The 19,514-nt window shown below is 39.6% G+C and overlaps 1 protein-coding gene and 1 long non-coding RNA gene across 8 annotated transcripts in view; one reads left to right on the top strand and one right to left on the bottom strand.

Moving 5' to 3' along the window:
- The window catches only part of LOC123019858, a 38,804-nt gene extending 36,662 nt beyond the window's left edge, over positions 1 to 2,142 (bottom strand). The window contains exon 1 of the long non-coding RNA XR_006413970.1: positions 1,374 to 2,142. This is a non-coding gene — a long non-coding RNA (uncharacterized LOC123019858). The remainder of the gene's footprint in view (positions 1 to 1,373) is intronic.
- A 32-nt stretch (positions 2,143 to 2,174) lies between these two features.
- Positions 2,175 to 19,502, top strand: TMEM168 (transmembrane protein 168). 7 transcript variants are annotated; one of them, XM_044422959.1, is made up of 6 exons: positions 2,187 to 2,362; positions 6,235 to 6,518; positions 7,449 to 7,488; positions 9,911 to 10,053; positions 11,948 to 12,222; positions 16,062 to 19,502. In XM_044422959.1, the coding sequence occupies exons 2-6, from the start codon at positions 6,355 to 6,357 to the stop codon at positions 16,607 to 16,609; spliced, it is 1,170 nt and encodes a 389-aa protein (XP_044278894.1). In that variant the 5' UTR covers positions 2,187 to 2,362; positions 6,235 to 6,354; the 3' UTR covers positions 16,610 to 19,502. The 7 variants fall into 7 exon arrangements, with proteins under 7 accessions (XP_044278891.1, XP_044278894.1, XP_044278895.1 ...); XM_044422956.1 differs by having other exon boundaries at positions 2,175 to 2,362; positions 6,235 to 7,488; XM_044422960.1 differs by lacking the exon at positions 6,235 to 6,518.
- Positions 19,503 to 19,514: the final 12 nt, after the last annotated feature.

The following is a 19,514-nucleotide window of genomic DNA, read 5'->3' as shown; positions in this document are numbered from 1 at the left end:
TCCTGAGAACATATTTATAGGGGAACAGGAGGGAGGAGAATAAAGGGAAGTCTGCTCACATAATGTTGGATGCAACCCATATGCAACAGAGAATATTCTTTGGAACTCCTCTGCCTGCTGTAACTGCTTTTATTTCAGAAAAATACATAGTGAACATCAACTATTTATAGTTGTTAGATAAACTGTCAGTTCTTGGTAGGAACCTTTAACTGAAATGTATTCTTTTTGCTATATAGGGAACTATTAATTACCACTCATCCCATTGTTAATACAGTATTTTACCAAAAAATCCTTCTGAACAGTCTTGTTAATTTAGGAAATAGGTAACCTTTAAACAAAACAATAAGTAGAGATAGTTGTTATGAATATACCCAAATCAAATCTAGCAGTAAAGATATAAAACCTGTTGTAGTACTTTGTGCCACTTGTTTTGCAGTGCTAGTCTAATACAGCTACCCCTTTGGGCAGAGTGTAACAATCTGCTCAGGCATGGCAGATTTGATAAATCACACAGAATTAAATTGTATCTGATGTTGTCCAAAAGATATTGAAGTTAAGAATCCCTACCATTTATGTGCAAAAATGCCTTCTTGATCGAGATGTTCCTACTGGTCTTCAAAACTATGAATTTTCCCACGGTGAGAGGTGACAATTCAGTGCCATCTTAAAATGTCACAGTGACACTGAAGATGTCCTTTGGTGCAAATGTTCTACAGGTAGTTATTGTTACAAGAACTATCCATTTCTCATATTAACATCCACCTTTTTAGTTCCTCTATTGAACAACCTGACATAGAGTTGACAAGAAAGTGGTTTGTCTGTATTAAAAGTATCCTATTGTTCTGCCAGTATACATGCTGACATTTTGTCTTTGTAGCCTGTTCCCAAAACTGAAGGGTACTTAGTCAGGAAACACCTACAAAATTTGTTCTTAGTGTGTATACATGTACTGTACACAGCATATATATATATATATACATGCATGCAAAGGGTGCAATCCTATAAGGAAGTATGTACTTGGCACTCAGAGGTGCACCCAGTGCAGAGTAGGTGCCACTGACCTGCCCATTAGTGCTCCTCCAGGACTGCTTTTTTGCTAGACAGTCTAGCTACAGCTTAATGAGGAGGATGCTGGAGCTTTCCCAGGATACCTTGTTTGCTGGCTGCACCTGTCTCCTCCCCTCAAAATGTTATCTTAGAGCACAGCCAAGCCAGTGCAGTTCCATCTACAATTGCTGGGGACGAGGGGAGGCCGGTTACCAGCTCAGAGAAGCTCTGGGATTGTTCCCTTCAACCTACAACTCGTATCTGAGAATGTTCTACTGACCACAGAGCACGCATACCTTTAAGTTGTAAAGGTTAAGCATCCTTACCATGAACTCAACTAAAGTCAGTGCAGGGCTCTCCTGGCCTTTACGTTCCCAGGCAGCAGCAGGGCATCCAAACGTTGTTCTGCCAGTCTGCAAAATGAGAATAGCAGTGCTGCTGGAGCGGAAGGCTACCTTTCCTGGGATCCTTGCCCACGGTCCAACACTCTTCTCTCCGGGGCTTGCTTCCAAGTAAACCTAATTCAAGTGTGCTGTAACTTATTCCGGGGGGTAGCGCTGTTAGGTGCAGTATGACGTACAGTTGCGCACGATGAACTATCCTTTTTTAAATTAGATGTAGGACATATCCCCTTTCGGACGAGGAGCAGGCGAGGAGGAAACCTTCCGAGGAGACAAGGCATGTTTGCCTTTTCTTTCGTAACCACTTTTCGCTCTCGGAGAGAAAGAAAAACTGCCCGTGCGCAGAGCCCCCTGCACCTTTGGAAGTTTAAACCACTCCTCTATCTGGGAAAGCCCCTCTGCTTCGACCACAGTAAACGCCCTGAAACGTGCTCCAAATGCAGCACGACCTAACACATTGCATTGCTTCTGCGAACAGGAAGGACTGAAAAACAAACCAACCACCTGAATTTCTGCACTGGCTCCCTGGCTGAACGCTTGCCTTGCGGGCAAGCCCATCTGGCTTTTGCCGCTGAACCACAGTGGCGACAGCGAGCAACAGCGGATTTCAAAGTAACCCCTTCCGCGGGATTAACGTGGAGTTGCGTGGTGGGATGTCCCTTGCGGAAGCGCTGGGCAGCGGCCGACTCGAAAATCCCCGGAAGAGTGAAGTCGGCCTGGGGTTTGGCTGAGCCGGCGGCGGGGGCTGTAGCTGTTCTCTCCCCGCTGGCAACCTGGTCGCCCCTTCCCCCTCCTACGAGGTACCGGGCTCTGCGCTGTTTGAGCCCTCCCGCGCCCCGTACTCGGACGGACCGCGGAGCAGGAAATGCTAAAATGGCGGCGGGAGGGGAACTTTTCGGAGCAAGTGGCACAAGGTGAGTTCTGAGGGTAGTGGAGCGAAAAGGAGGGGCAGGTATACGAATCGTAATAACCACGGCGGCTTGTTCCTCCGTGGCAAAGGGGGGGTTGAGGCGAGCGGAGGCCTGGGCCGACGAGAGACTTCGGCCTCTCCTACTTCAGGGTTCTCTCAGAATTGCTTAATTTGCTCAGCAGAGGCTACAAGTGGTGGGTGGTTCCCTCCCGCTTGCCTCTGTCTCCTTCTGGCTTGGGCCTTTTCCTTCCCTTTTGGTGTTCGCCTGTCCGCCCCTTCCGCAAGAGACTCTTCATCAGCCAGCGCAGGTTGGAATTGGGTCTGGCGCAAAGAAGAAAACGCAGCGTAGGGAAGCTCGTGTTGCCTCTCGACTGACTCCCAGTTAGACACGCATGTCAGTCTCCCGTCGGTGGGCAGGAGGAGATACCCAGTTCTTATCTTGGCCCTTTCCCCTCCACTTTGTACGACATCTTTAATTTTGTAAGGAAGTGTAAGTTGCAATACGTAAGGCAGTACTTTTCACAAATCGAGTCAGTTAGCTTCAAGACCTTAGCTGTAACTTTGGAAGTTGGGTGATTATTAAAAAACTCCATAATGATCTTCCAAAAATCAGCATTCGGTATTTAGGGCTTGTCGAAATATCACACGATAGTTTTCTAGTTCTTTAGAACTCTTACGAAGCTGTGTGCTAAAGAAAACAGGGCGCTGGAAAGGGAAAGTCAGGTCTGAGGGTCACACCCAAGTCTTCCGCTTTTAACAGCCGTAAGGTAGAATGCAGGAAGAGTTGTGCAGATTTAAGTAGAATAGGCTGTTAGAGGTTTCTTGGGTTTCACATTGCATCAAAGGCTGCTTGGAACAAAGAAACAGCTGGTGGCTGATTCTCCATGTTCTTAAAACAGTCAAATTCTGATTTTGGATTTTTTTCCTTCTAATGGACCAACATGCCTCTTGTTTTGGTAGGAATCAGTTGCCCAGGTGCTGTCCCAGTTTAATCTGATGGTCCCAAGCCTGACTGTTTCAAATCACACCTTGAGAGATAAGAGTACGTTTGAAGTTTAAAAGCAGTTAAGGTATAGATTAATCCTGCTCCCTGCTATCTTTATAGCAAGCAAAACATAAATTGAGATAGAGTTAATAGACTTATGCATTGCAAAGCACTGCTTGTGAGTAGTTTTGCATAAGCCAAATTTCTTGCCAGCTGACAGATAAAACTTTATAGGAAGTTTTTTAGTGGTGACAAAGAAACCACTTGCATTAAGGTTTGTCATCAGTGGTGCAGCAGTGCTGGCACTGGAAAAGTTAATAAGGTACATTATGTGCTTTTTGTAATAATTATTAATTGTGAAGCATCCACAACACACCCTAGGTAACACCTTAACAGTCAAAATCTGCCAACCCTGTACAGTTAAATTAAAATTAAAAAGAGAAGGACAAAAACTAAACTCCTAGTTAAAAATAGACTTGCTGAAATAAATGACTTTCAAAGAGTGTGTTTTTTATTTAAAAGAAAATAAATTGCACAGGTTTCAATACAGCTCTCTCTGTGCTGCTAAGGTGTAATAAAAGAAAATAACAGAGATGTGAAGCAGAGAAAGAACTGGAGTTAGGTGCAGTGAGGAATAAAGCATTTCTTATTGTTCCCTCATTGCCAACTGGTAACATATATTCAGATTCTCAGACCAGCTTGGATTGTATTTGCTGTGAACTGCCCTGAAGCTTCAGCTATTGGGCAGTATAGAAAGAGTAAATAACAATCATAGATCTGAAGAAAATGAAGTTGTTACTTTCCTGGAAAACTCTGTTGAAACATGCAAGATCAATAGTGGGTATATCAAGTTATGTTCTGCATTTATATCTGTATAAACTGCCTTCTGAAGGGAATGCCATCTGAAAAGTGCAACAGAAGCCTATAAACAAATAAATAATGTGAAGTGCAAGGAATACATTTCAAGAACGTGGATGGATTGGTATACTAACAAGTTCAGTTATTATGAAAAGATCAGAACCTGAACCTGTAATATGATGACAAATGTGCAAAAATAATGTAAAAAAACTACCAATTCTTGGCATGCATACTAGGAACTAAGTACTATCGAAGTTTCATATTATACAGTCATGTTTATTTTTCAATGCGGCAGTAAGGTTCTATTTGAATTTTAGGAAATGTTATCTGGCACTTTCTCCATAAACTCTTAGCTTTCCAGAGTTCTACTGGAAATTTTTACTGGAGTTTTGCTTTTGCTGGAAATCACATGATGACACAAAACTAGGATATATTTTTCAAAGGTATTTAGTTGAAACAAATATAAAAATAATAAATATATTTATCTTATTTTTCTAGTAAACAGAACATAAAATAAAGCATAGACTGAAACATAACTGCACATTGAAACAGGCAGCATAAAACTAGATGTTACATGTAAAAACCCTGTTAATGTAAGTGCAAGATAGGCATCCACAGCCTGATACATACACAGCAAGCAAGGGAATCAGGTGAGCAGCAGTGCACCTTGCTGCAGTGCCCAGCTGATTTGCCTTCTTTTTCCTGAGGGTGGATCGAGCAACCCCCTCCTCCCATGAGGGCAGGAGGTGAGGATGCCTAATCAGCGCCCTTGTCCTCTCTGCTGGACTTTGGGGCAGTGTTTGAGAGTTATAACAAACCAAACTCAAAGGTGACTGAAGTCAAAGCCAACTTTTCCAGGTAAGCAGTAGCTAGTATATTCCATAAAACTTGATAAAAAGTACTCTTAGCAACCACCAGCACCTGCAAATCTAGGAAGTATAATGGCTTAAACTATCCTTCAAGCTATGTATCCAGTCTTTCAAGAAGGGGTGTAAACACATTCAGAATAGATTGGTATATTCACCTATCCATCAGAATAGATAGGTGAAGTGATTCAGTGTTCTTAACTAATAGTACCTCTGTTTTATATGAATTAAGTTTCATCTTGTTAATCCCATCCCTACTGAAATTGACTCCAACAACCTTTTTGTGATTTCTACTGGGAGGCAAAGATGAAACTTTTTGGTACCCGGGAGATCAAAGACAGTACTTTCAAAGAACAGGCTCCAAGTGTCACTTTCTGGATCAGGCTGTTCAGATAAGAAGAAAACCACCCAAGAGCAGTATTATATATACCCATTCTGGTCAGAGAGTTCAGAAGACTTATGGCTGATGTCAAAAGCCACTGAGAATCCAAGAGAATTATCAGAGCAATATTCCTCTTTATTGTGTGGTGCAGGATGTCCAGCAGGCTGATTAAGGTAATTCCAAAAGCAGTCCTGAAATCAAACTAAAATTAATAGAAATCATCAAGTTTATTTAAAAAGTTCTGCAGCTGCAATGCCTTTTTAAAACACTTGGAAGCAATAGTATGAAGAAGCACTAGATATGAGTGTCACAGTATCCCTAAATAAATGGATTCATGCATTTTCCCCAAGTAACTTAGTGCTACAGTTCAATTTATTCAACTGTTCAGAATGGTGTGACTGAAATGAATGTTAATATAACATTAATGTTATAATATAATAGGCTGGTTAACAATTGTAAAATTCTTTGTTAGCTGTGTGGAAGTCAGACTTCTGTGCAGCAATTGCATATTGCTACTACTAATATAACTAATTTCATACAACTCAACTTGACTGTTCATATTCCTGGGAAGTTTAAGATACTATTTTTCATATTCAAGATCCCAAGCAAAGGCTCCTTGTGAATTAATTTACAGGAAAGAATAAACCTTTGTTTATTCTGTGCATCACTGTCAGCGTAATGTCATACTTAAAATGAGATGTTACAGTCTTTATATAATAAATGTGCAGTTTATTGTCTCTGTACCCTTGACTGAAATGCTAAAATTGATGTGTGTATTCTTTCAGACTTTAGTAATTCCTACCATTTGTGGATGAAGCAATACTCCAGAGACTGCTTTTGCATCACATTTCTCAGATGAAATTCAGGCAATTTTCTGTGGATACCATCCCACCTAGTCAGCTTACATGTGTAGATCACTACGTTACTGTGTTAGCCACTGCCTCTATGCAGCAATGACAATACTGGAAGAAGCAAACCAAGAAGTAAACATGCACTCCTCTGTCCGGTACTTGGGCTATTTAGCCAGGATTAATCTATTGGTTGCAATATGTATGGGCCTTTACGTCAGGTGGGAGAAGACTGCAGATGCATTAATTCTTGTAATCTTTATTCTGGGACTGTTTGTTCTTGGAATTGCCAGTATACTTTATTACTATTTTTCAATGGAAGCAGCAAGTTTAAGTCTCTCTAATCTTTGGTTTGGATTTTTACTTGGCCTTCTCTGTTTTCTGGACAATGATTCTTTTAAAAATGATGTGAAAGAAGAAGCAACTAAATATTTGCTGCTTTCTGCAATAATAATAAGAATACTATATGCTTTTGTGCAAAGAATATGTGGTTGTGTTCATCATCGACCCACTTTGCTTACATCTGTTGAATTTCTTGAGCTGGTTGGATTTGCAATTGCTAGCACAACTATGCTGGTAGAAAAGTCGATGAGTATTATCTTGTTGGTTGTGGCTTTGGCAATGCTGATTATTGATTTGCGGATGAAGTCCTTCCTGGCTATTCCAAATTTGGTAATCTTTGGAGTCCTTGCCTCTTCATTATTTTTTCCATCCTTATTTTTTCCAAATCCATTTGCCTTGGGATGTTTTTTTACCTGTCTAATAACAGACCCTCTTCTTGATGTTTACTTCAGTGGACTTTCTGTTACAGAACGTTGGAAACCCTATCTCTATCGTGGTAGAGTCTGCCGAAGATTTTCAGTCATCTTTGTGGGACTTATTGAACTTATTTATTTCATTTTATCAGCCTTTAAACTAGGTTATTTGGATCTCTGGTATTTTGTGATACCAGGTTTTGCCATTTTTGGTGTTTTCTGGATGGTCTGCCATGTAATTTTTCTCATAACTCTCTGGGGATTTCATACAAAATTGAATGACTGTCACAAAATCTATTATACACACAGGGCAGAGAGCAGCAGCCTTGACAGAGTCATGGCATCTAAAGGAATGCGCCATTTTTGTTTAATTTCAGAACAGCTTGTCTTTTTCAGCCTTGTAGCAACAGCAGTTTTGGGGGCTGTGTGTTGGCAGGTAAGTTATAATGCTTTTACATCTCCCTCTGTGGCCCTTTTTTGAATTGGAGACAACCTAACTTTTTTAATGCAACTACTACATCAGCCCTGTACAGCTGTCATGGAACATACACACCAGAAATTATTCTCCTTGGAATAATTCTGTTCCATAGTGGTTTACATCAAACCACAAATTGTTCAGTTTCCTGTAGTCCACTGGAACCATCAGGAAATGGTCCTTGAAATTGAATGCAATGTTAAAAGAATTTGCAATTTGTATGATACTTTGGAAGCTAGCTACATTGCTGGAAAGTGTGAGCACATTTGTAGTGTGCTATTGCATAAGCTGTCATACACAAACACAATTCAAAATGCCTGTTATGATGCTTCTCTCTCTCTCTCTCTCTCTCTCTCTCTCTCTCTCTCTCTCTCTCTCTGTGCGCGCGCGTGTGTGCGCCCGTGTGTGTGTGTGAGAGAGAGAGAGAGCGGGGGGCTGGGGAACGACTTATATTACAGAACCCTCATAGCTGCATACTGTGTGTAAATTGCACCCGTAACTAGCAGGAAGCCTATGGACTGTGGAGGGCATCTACATTATCTGTGTTATTCTACAATTCATACAGTCTGTGGGGACCATATTAGTAGAGACTGGGTGTACTAGTATTGATTGAGTCTGGTGAATGGGATTTTCATTGTCTGCCATGGGAGTAGGCAGTGAGTTGTTCACATGCATTTACAGTATATCACAGAAGTGAGTACACCCCTCATATTTGGTAAATATGTTATCTTTTCATGTGACAACCCTGAAGAAATGACACTTTGCTACAATGTAAAGTAGTGAGTATACAGCTTGTATAACAGTGTAAATTTGCTGTCCCCTCAAAATAACTCAGCACACAGCCATTAATGTCTAAAGCGCTGGCAACCAAAGTGAATACACCCCTAAGTGAAACTGTCCAAACTGGGCATTATTAGCCATTTTCCCTCCCTGGTGTCATGTGACTCGTTAGTGTTACAAGGTCTCTGGTGTGAATGGGGAGCAGATGTGTTAAATTTGGTGTTATCGTTCTCACTCTCTCATACTGGTCACTGGAAGTTCAACATGGCACCTCATGGCAAAGAACTCTCTGGATCTGAAAAAAAGAATTGTTGCTCTACATAAAGATGGCCTAGGCTATAAGACGATTGCCAAGACCCTGAAACTGAGCTGCAGCACGGTGGCCAAGACCATACAGCAGTTTAACAGAATTGGTTCCACTCAGAACAGGCCTCGCCATGGTCAACCAAAGAAGTACAGTGCACGTGCTTAGCGTCATATCCAGAGGTTGGCTTTGGGAAATAGATGTATGAGTGCTGCCAGCATTGCTGCAGAGGTTGAAGGGGTGGTGGGTCAGCCTGTCAGTGCTCAGACCATATGCCACATAGTGTATCAAATTGGTCTGCAGGGCTGTCATCCCAAAAGGAAGCCTCTTCTAAAGATGATGCACAAGAAAGCCCGCAAACAGTGCAAAGACAAGTGTGTCTTGCTTACAGTCAAGCATGGTGGTGGGAGTGTCATGGTCAGGGGCTGCATGAGTGCTGCTGGCACTGGGGAGCTACAGTTCATTGAGGGAACCATGAATGCCAACATGCACTGTGACATACTGAAGCAGAGCATGATCCCCTTCCTTCGGAGACTGGGCCGCAGGGCAGTATTCCAACATGATAACGACTCCAAACACACCTCCAAGATGACCACTGCCTTGCTAAAGAAGCTGATGGTAAAGGTGATGGACTGGTCAAGCATGTCTCCAGACCTAAACCCTATTGAGCATCTGTGGGGCATCCTGAAATGGAAGGTGGAGGAGCGCAAGGTCTCTAACATCCACCAGCTCTGTGATGTCATCATGGAGGAGTGGAAGAGGACTCCAGTGGCAACCTGGGAAGCTCTGGTGAACTCCATGCCCAAGAGGGTTAAGGCAGTGCTGGAAAATAATGGTGGCCACACAAAATATTGACACTTTGGGTCCAATTTGGACAGTTTCACTTAGGGGTGTACTCACTTTGTTGCCAGTGGTTTAGACACTGATGGCTGTGTGTTATTTTGAGGGGACAGCAAATTTACACTGTTATACAAGCTGTATACTCACTACTTTACATTGTAGCAAAGTGTCGTTTCTTCAGGGTTGTCACATGAAAAAATATTTACAAAATGTGAGGGGTGTACTCCTGTGATATACTGTATATGCCTAAAGGAACTATGCATTTAGCTGCTGTATTCTTACTGTCATAAATTGTAATCAGGTTTTTATATTGAAAGCTGTATTTTGATTTTCTATGCAAAAATAAATTTCATCATAACTGTTTAGGATAATTAAACTTCTGAATTAGGTCTTTTCAGTTTATATTTACAAATAGCTCTGACATAATTATATATATATATATATCTTTATTTGTTGTAGAAATCCAATGGAATCTTCATGAGTGTGTTTCTGATTGTCTTGCCTCTTGAATCCATGGCCCATGGATTATTTCATGAACTTGGAAACTGTTTGGGAGGAACATGTGTTGGTTATGCAGTTGTGATTCCTACCAATTTCTGCAGGTATCCTAATAACTTGCTTCACAAGTTAACACTTAAGCAGATGTTTCAAAACACAGCAGGATCCCAGTAGCTGCACAGATCAATTCCAAGCCCCCAGCTGATGCCTGAAATACAGACAATAACAAACACTATACAATAGTAAGCATACACTGGTGGGCAGCAAGTGGCAGGTGCTGGCCAGCAGGGGCAGCATTGAGCAACAAGCCACAAAATAAACTCACATAAACTATACACTCAAAATAAACTCAAACCATATACATTTCTTCTCCCAATTTCATTCATTCTTACCTCAGCACTATATGACTTCCCCTGGCACTCTCTTAGGCTGAGGTCAACCACGGTTAACCAAATATAGCTTAAATAAGGTCTGTGATGAACATGTGAACTCAGCCAATAAAATAGGCTAGTAAAAATTATTGATTTTGTTGTCTTCTGGGAGAACTGATGTCCAGAAACCCAGAGTTGTTTCATACTATTGATACTCCTCATTTTTCTGGCAAATTTATTTCTGTACACAGTAACTTGTCTGCCTCCTTGGTCTCTGCAAGTTATTAATGGGTTAATATATTCAACACTAGGCAAACAAAGATACTTAACATTTGGTGTAATGTTCCAAGGCAAATGATCTGAGGTCTGAACATGTTCTTTGAATTAAAACATGTGGTGTCCCATTCATTTATAACAAATTAATCTATTTTAAAATAATTTTCTGCATGCTATAATGCCCTCTCCATTTCAGCACAGCAGATTTCCGTAGTAACTGCAATATAATAACTGATTGTCATCAGTGTTTCTATTCTGCAGCTTGAGCTACGCCAACACAGCATTCCACTAGGCAATGTCTGCTAGGGATTTTAAAGTCCTGCCAACATGCACTTGCACAATATATATATATATATATATAGATGGTATTCTTTCTATATGTATTTTAACTTCTTAGTACCTACACTGCACTTACTCAGTTTTTCATTTTTTTACTTATCCACTGAATTATGGTTTTGTAAAAAGTCTGCATTAGATATGTGACAAAAGTCATTATTTTTCTAATCCATCATTACATGCAAGGTCAGGTGGTAAAATGCAAAAGGAAGCAGCTATTTGGTTCCTACTGGGATTTCCATCGCCTCCGCAGCTATTTGTACTGGTACCTCTGTTGATAGTACCTTATATGTTTTTGGTTGCTTCAAACTACCAGTGTCCAGGACTGTCTGTATTATGGAAACAGTGTTGACTTCGTCCAGACTTAGAAGTGATATATTTGCATTTTTAAGGGAAAGAGCAGCCATCACTACTGTGCTGTACAAACTCATCTGTTTGGATGGTGGGCTGGATATGCAAGGTTTAATAAGTCTGGCAGTAAGGAGCCCAAGGCTATGAAATAGTGTGATCACTTTATGAATTCTTTAAAAGGTTGTGTCAGCTAATCGATAAAAAATAAGGTAGTTTTATCCCAGTTTTATCCCAGTGAATGATTCTAGACTATGACTAGTCCTTATTGAGCTGGTAAATGAGCATCTAGGTTGTATCAGATCTCATGGTTGACTGCTCTCTTATACAAGAATATTCCATGTAAGAGAGTATATATCCTAAGGACAGATCTGCAGAAAGATTATTGTTTACTATCTTCATAAGAACCAGACCTACGTTAAAATTGATGTTCATTTCATATGCTGTGTGCTCTGTCATTTAGAGTTCATTGTAAGGCATTTGCAACTAGCATTCTAATTTTAAAATACAAGGTATCACAGTGAAGTAGCTCAATATTCACCTCTGGGTAATGAAGAAACTGTTTATTTAATTATTTTCTAGCCTGCCCATTAGCCAAAATGACTCTAGTTCCATTAATGGTAGAAATTCATGAATGATAATGCCTCCTTTTGCTCTCTTTCTCCAGTCCTGATGGCCAACCAACTTTGCTTCCACCTGAGCATGTACAAGAACTAAATTTGAGATCAACTGGCATGCTTAATGCCATCCAAAGGTTCTTTGCATATCACATGATTGAGAGTTATGGCTGTGACTATTCCACAAGTGGCCTTTCTTTTGATAAACTCCATTCTAAGCTGAAATCTTTTCTCGAACTTCGGACACCTGATGGACCCAGACATGATACCTATATATTATATTACAGTGGCCATACTCACAGTTCTGGAGAATGGGCACTCGCAGGTAATCAGCATTTGAAGCTTTTGACCATCTTTTCTTGTATTTTGTAAAGCTAACTTATTTCTTTATCCTTAAGAATAGTTTTTAGTATTACAAACTAGATACTTGTTTATTGGTTAATTGGTGCACTTGTTTGAATCCTTATGGCGGTATAAACAAGGACTGCTTTTGCCACAGTGCATAGAAGGGGAGGAAAAGTATAGTAGAGTGTTGTGTTCATATGGTTTTTAAATGGGCAGTTCTTAACTACCTGTAATTATTCTCCTTTTGAAAAAGGACTGTAGTTGTTCGAAATACAGACTGGTTCCCTTATTAGTGGTTTAGAAGGACTTTCTTGCCTGCCAAGCCAGCATGCACAACTCACAGTGAGATATATCCTTTGCTGTGCTTTCATGTTGTATCATTTGTGTTTTCTAAATTCAGGCTATTTGATCTTCACAAGTGCATTCAACAAATAGGACTGCATTGGCACAATAGAAGACTCTGAGCTAGTGTCTATTATAGATGAAAAATGCAAAGGAGTGCAAAATTATTATCACAGTTTCAGTTAGTCATAGCTGACTAAAGCACTGCAAGCTGCTGCTGTCTGAAAAGACTTAGTACAAAATTCAAAATGACTCTATTCGAAATGTCAAACTGAATATGATGACAAAGGCACAAGAGACATAAAGTAATATATGAAACCTACATTAGGAACATTACTTTCATTGAAAAGAGCAACAAGACAGAAAGGCACACTAGTGACACACTGATTTTAAGTGTTCTAAGTTTTCATGATGGAAATCCTAATATGCTGTTTGCCCCTGCTATTTGAATGCAACAAAACTGAAGAGCATCCAGTAAACATAGATGTGCTTGTTTGTCAGGAATAATACAAATATTGCCTGTGGTTGATGCAACATGCAGTCATTAATAATATGAATTTAAAGTTCACTTTGTGTGCCCATTTCCTCTGACCCTTCAGCTACAGTCTGCTCCTTGTCACAGCATTCTGGAGGGGCTCCCAGTGATGTGGGATTCTGAGGGAAAATTAGAACTGAAAACTTTGCAGTGCTGTAATTAATATCTGATTTAGCACATTTGACTTGTTTTTACTAGCCAGCACACATTCACCCTCAATAAGTTCATGAAAATACCTTATATACAAATATAAAAATCTGTTCTCTGTGCAGTTTAAATATATCAACAGTTATCCTAACAGCTACAAAATATTTGAACTGAAATACTTCCTTAGGGGGAAATTATATTAATTGCACAATGTAGTTTAAATGGTATATTCAAACACATTCAAAGGTTTATTTGGAAATTATTATTTGAATATTTCTAAAAATGTAAAGACAAATAGCATATGCTTCTTTATGATATCTATTTATATTTTACAAAAAATGACAGCATGAAAGAACACACTTTTAGGAGTGTGATCTAAGAAGACTTCTATATCAACAATGTTATACAGTGGTACCTCCACTCATGAACGCCTCAGTTCACCACCAAATCAGGTCACGAACAGAAATTTCACAAAAAATTTGCTTCAGGTCCAAACTCTGCATTGGGTGACGATCGCAGGCACACTGGCGGGGCAGACGGGTGCGATCATGCCCATTCCCCCCCCCCCAAGAGTGCCCATTCATGCAGGGAATATGGGCGTGATTGCAGTTGTGCTGCAGGGGGGAGATGGCCACAATTGTGCTGAGGAGGGGAGGAGATGGCCACGATCTTTGTTGTTGTCACTTTATTTCAAATTTTTGTGATTAAAAAAAAAATGGTTACAGAACGGATTAACCCTATTTACATTGAACCTTATGGGGAAATGTAACTTGGCTCACAACCAATTTGGGTTGCGACCAGAGTCACGGAATGGATTAAGTTCATGAGCCAAGGTACCACTGTATTCCTTTGCTGAGGTAAATATAGTACCTTTAGCTTTACTCATGTTCTGTGCTGCATATCACTTTCATTTCAAATTGAGCAATATGGAATTCAGAACAACTAGTTTAACATTTTCTTTCACTAAAGGACGAATGTGGGACATGGGCACAGGCTGGGGAGGTTGGGCAAGAGGGTGCTGTTGCACTTGTATCCTGCTTGTGGTTGGCCATTGTGTGATGAGAATGTTGGACTAGATGTTGTTGATCCAGAAAAGCTCCTCTTACGTGAAACAAACAGTAATCATAATCTTAGTTTCAGTTTCTTTAATTTTCTCTAGTGAAGGATGTTAGTACAAGGATGTACAAGGACTGCCTGAGGTAGAGTTTGAGAGATCTCTAGTATGCTGCATGTTACTTAGATTCAAGTCAGTATGTTATCCTTCCAGCCTTTGTAGATTCAAATTCTTGTTTCCTACTGCACTTAGCTGCAAAATACTGACCAACACCTTATCTGTCTTGCCTTTTCCTTTGTCACTCATGTTTTTGCAGAGTTTGACCTCTCCTCTCCTTCATAGCAGTCCCTTTTTAACCTATATGCAGACATCCAAGGTTGCTGTTGCAGTTATAGAAAAAAGCCAGTGTAATTCTTTTCATGATGGCTGTGAGGAGAATGAGAACACAATCCCCTCTCAAGCTTGTACAAGTGTTCTGTGGCCTCAAGACAGACACTAAAAAATGCTATGGTCTCTGAGAGACTACCATCCAGAAACACATCCAGGAATCATAAGATTGCATCCTTAGTTTTAATTGCTTAAACAGTGTAGGTTTGATAGAGAAATGTAAACATATTTTCTTATCACAATTAGTCCAACTGTCAAAAGTATTAGTGGAAATTTGGTGGGATGCACTTTCTCCATTCCCCAAGCACCTGGAGTTTTGGGAAAGGTGGGGGCACTGGAAACTAGAAGAAGAATACTAAAATCCATGAGAATCTCATGGCAAAACAGGGCAGAAGTCTCTATTTTTTTTTCTGCAAACAAAAATACTTCACAAGTTTGTTTTCCTTGACAGCTCACCTTTTGATTGCTGTCAAGAGAGTACAGAGTAAAAAACAAACAAACACCTCTTAGGACATTGCCCAAGTGAGGCTTTCTATTTCAGATCACCACCCTTGCACAAGACTAATTCTTTTCTACTGAAAACATTTGACAGATTTTTTTTCCTGGTTTCATTTTGTTTTGTTGTGGTGAAATAGTAGCAGCCATTCCAGTATGCTGCTTGAACACGTCGGAAGGCCCGTCACCTCAGAGATCATGAAACACAATCTTGTGGGAAGAGGTGGGGGGTGGGGAACTGCAGTGAGTTCAAAAGGGTTTGCAGTCACAGTGGAGAGATGGGACAAGGCAGTTTTAGCCATCAACTCCCCTGAGCTACCAGGTGAGGAATGAGGGGGAAGGAATGGTGGGAGGACAACCCATAGTAAGCATGATCATCTTTCAGGCAAATTCTGGGTTGTTCCACAAACAATGCACATTGCATGGTGTGCTGTGCAAACTCGTCCCATGAGCAGTTTGCTGAATGCAATACATGAAAAATACATGAATTTTTGGTCTACAATCCACATTAAAAAAAAATTGGGTAGAGGGGAAAGATTTCTAAATTTTGACTCCCAAACAGGTTGGGTGACTTTGATTTTGATTTTACTTTCAGAGTTGCTAACTCATATCCTCCGTTCAGTGGTTGAATGCACAGCTTCAGTCCAATAAGCATAGTACTCTATTCCTGTGGAGGATCCCTATCTGGAAGTTGATCTGAACATGAGAACATTTTCAGTGTTCACTGTGTTCCACAAATGTATAAAGCTCATGCATTTTCCAGTGAATGGAAAAAAATGACTGCTAGCTTAAATAAGAGGACTGGCCTAGAATATTTTTTTCTTTACTTCTCTGTAACATATATCTGGTTTCCCCACAGGTGGTGATGCATTACGACTTGACACAGTTCTAGAATGGTGGAGAGAAAAAAATGGCTCTTTTTGTTCACGGCTTATTATAGTGTTAGACTGTGAGAATGCTCTTCCTTGGGTCAAAGAAGTAAGAAAAATCAGTGACCAGTATATTGCAGTTCAAGGAGCAGAGCTGGCTAAAGTGGTAGACTTAGAAGAATCAGATCCTCCCCATCTTGGTGATTTTACTAGAGAATGGGTTGAATACAACTGTAACCCTGACAGTGACATCAGCTGGTTTGAAGAGGGACGTACAGTGAAAGCTGCATATGGAGTGTCAAAACGATGGAGTGACTATACTTTACATTTGCCAACTGAAAGTGATATTGCCAAGCATTGGATGATATATTTCCCCCGCATCACCTATCCACTGGTTCATCTAGCAAACTGGTTCTGTGGTCTTAACCTCTTCTGGGTCTGTAAAGCTTGTTTTAGGTGTCTGAAAAGATTAAAAATGAGTTGGTTTCTTCCCACAATATTGGACACAGGACAAGGCTTCAAACTCATCAGATCTTAATTATGAACCAAAGATGAGCAGAACTTAAAGCTCTTTCTGGGACTTCAAAACATGACTGACTTGTACCTTTTTTATTTGTAACAGTTTACTATTTGAAGAAACATTGCTACTTTTGTAGCTTTATTCTCTTTGCTCACTCTCCTGAGCAACCCTAAGATTTGCAAAGGGTAAAACACTCCAGTAGAAAACAAGGACAGTATAGGTGTTAATTAAAATATGTTCTTGAGTTGGATATGAACTTCATAAAAGCCATTAAATATGACAGTGTGATTGAGAGACAGATTGTGTGATCATTTGTATTGGAGCTGTCTGATCTAAATTGACACAATTTCCTTGCTTTTTATTGTTAGATTCTTCTTATGTTTTCAGCCCTCCACATGGCAGTTATAGTCACATACCTGTATGTGAAAGTAAGCAAGCCTACCTACAGGCTATTTATTTCCAAGTAACCTAGGATAGTAGCCATAAATGTTTCATCTTGGAATGGATAGTGAATACCTGATAATAGTTTCAGAGTATCTAACAGCCTTAAATAGAAATATGGAATTTAGTTTTGTTTAACTTGGTATAAAATTAGTTTGTCACTACTACCCAACAGCATTACATTCATTACATATGAAGACAATAAGCTGAAACATTCTTATTTACCCAAACTGCAACAAGCAATCTCAACTGCCAGGAGAATAAAAAGGTTTAACTTGTAGGACTAAATATTTGCTCTTTCCTCCTTAGGTATCTAGCCTAAATCTGTTTAATTGCAAAACTGGAAAGGAGGAAGGAGTAAAAATCTAAACTTGAACATGGGCTTAAAATGTGTTCATGTAAAACAGAGGTTTTATAATTTAACTACCTTTTGAATTTTTCCAGCTGTTGGCATTTTAGCACAATCTAATAATAAATAGCAACTGATATTCATATACTGCTAGTTTTATCACTTTGCTCAAACTGGCAGATCTAACTTAAACTAAAATTATTGTAAACTGGCATCCTTTCAATTTAATTTCCTTTACCATGAAAGCTAAGTTTAGGTGACAAGTTTGTATCTATCATGCAAATTGTATTAAAGCACAACATAATGAAAGCATAGGGTTGTATCAAATGTTAGCCCTCCTTAGAGTTGCCCTGTTGAAATAAATGGGGCTTAAGCTAGACTAATATTGGATGCAACCTTTATATACCAAGGCAAAGATAGTCATGGATATTTATAAACATATCACTTTATACGCAAATGCTTGTATCCACTTTTTAAATGAACACTTGTTTTCTGATTATTAGCTACCTGTGTTTTTGCTTCAAACACTTCCATAAAGCACTGTAAAATAAATATTAAATCCATTAAGGGTGCAGTCCAGTGCTCCTAGACATTGTCTGAGGAAACACAGAATATTAGAAATTTCTACCTCTAAAACCAGACAGAGCTAAGACCTTGGAGATAAGGATAAAACTGCTCAGATCTCCGCACCACTCTTATGTCACAGAATGCTCTATGGCAACTCCTCTTTCATGACTTGGTGTTACAAGCTTGGACAGTGAAAGGAAAAAGAGGATCTGTCAATAGAAGGGGAGAGGGAAAGCTCTCTTGCAGCTTTTCCAGCCCCACCCCTGATTTTGTGAATCCACTAAACTCAGGCCTGTCTAGTGGAACTATTTTAAAAGGAAGGCCAAGGGGCAAAATACCTATCACACTTACAACCCTGCTAGCCTCAGTCTGGGAAGACATAGGAATCTTGGATGCTTCATTCAGTGGCACTGCACCTTAACCACCATTTCCAAATCCAGTCACTTTGCTACATTTTATAGAGTCTTTGTTTAAAATGTCCATTTAGCCATACTAGTATAGATAACATCTCATGAATGGTAGTTTCACATGAAGCTTTTGTCTTCAAGAGATCATGTTTTTGCAGAATCATAAATTTATTGGTAATAACCTCATGCATCACCTATCTCCCATCAGCAGGAATGTTTTGCCAGAACATATGGCCTCAAACTACCCATTTGCACACAGGGATGACCAAAGGTACAGATTAATTCCATGATAGGTTGTATAGCACACCAACAATTGCAAACTGGGGCTCCATGATTATTAAATTCAGATCAAGGTCTGACGAAGAATCAGTAGTGGTTTTCTAGAAGGACTTGTGTGCACACTTGACTGAGTGTGGCCAGAATTTTATAACAACCAAGATACTGCAAAAAAAAAACAGCTCAATGGCCTATCACAAGTTTAGGATGATTGTTAAGCATGGAGCCAAGTCCAGGTAAGGTCAACAGCAGTTTGCCTGCCCTGTGCCAAGAAAATGACTTGGAAATATTGGGATCTGCTGCTGGTTCAGGCAAGGTGTTAGCTTTGATTCCAAACATAAATGTTTATGTTTAAATAGTCTGCAGAATAACACCATGCTTAAGAAAGCGAAGAAAACTGAAAATTTCCTGACATTCAACATCTTGCAGATCTAATTTTTAATACTGTTTTAGACAGAAGTGTTTCTCTAAAGAGATTATCTTGACTCTTACATGTCACTGATGCTTTCTATCTCTTCATTTTTCATAATGTGGAAGTGCTGATGTTTCAAAATGGTTTACATGTAATTAGAAAGCAGATAAATGGTCTACATAAAAGGGGTAAGCCATTTCCTTTCTCTTCCAATTGCATTTTTATGTTCTAAATTTTTAGCAGTGTTTTGAAGACTCCTCAACATTGAAAATTGAACATTTCTATTGAATAAAGTATGTTTCTTTTGGGTTGTAAAATGCTTAACTAAGAGTGAGCTAAACCTCAGTGTTTAAAGGGTTTATTGCTGGCACTGATTAACACTACTATTGAAATATTTACTTTGTTACCATTCAGATTTTTTTAATAGAACATGTTCTATAAAGGTGATATTTAAATATATGCTGCTGTTCT

The sequence above is a fragment of the Varanus komodoensis genome, unplaced genomic scaffold (genome assembly GCF_004798865.1).
Source record: "Varanus komodoensis strain SLA01 unplaced genomic scaffold, ASM479886v1 scaffold13_1, whole genome shotgun sequence".
Lineage (NCBI taxonomy): Eukaryota > Metazoa > Chordata > Lepidosauria > Squamata > Varanidae > Varanus > Varanus komodoensis.
The sequence above is the reverse complement of the archived record's forward strand: the minus strand, read 5'-3'. Positions and strand labels throughout refer to the sequence as shown.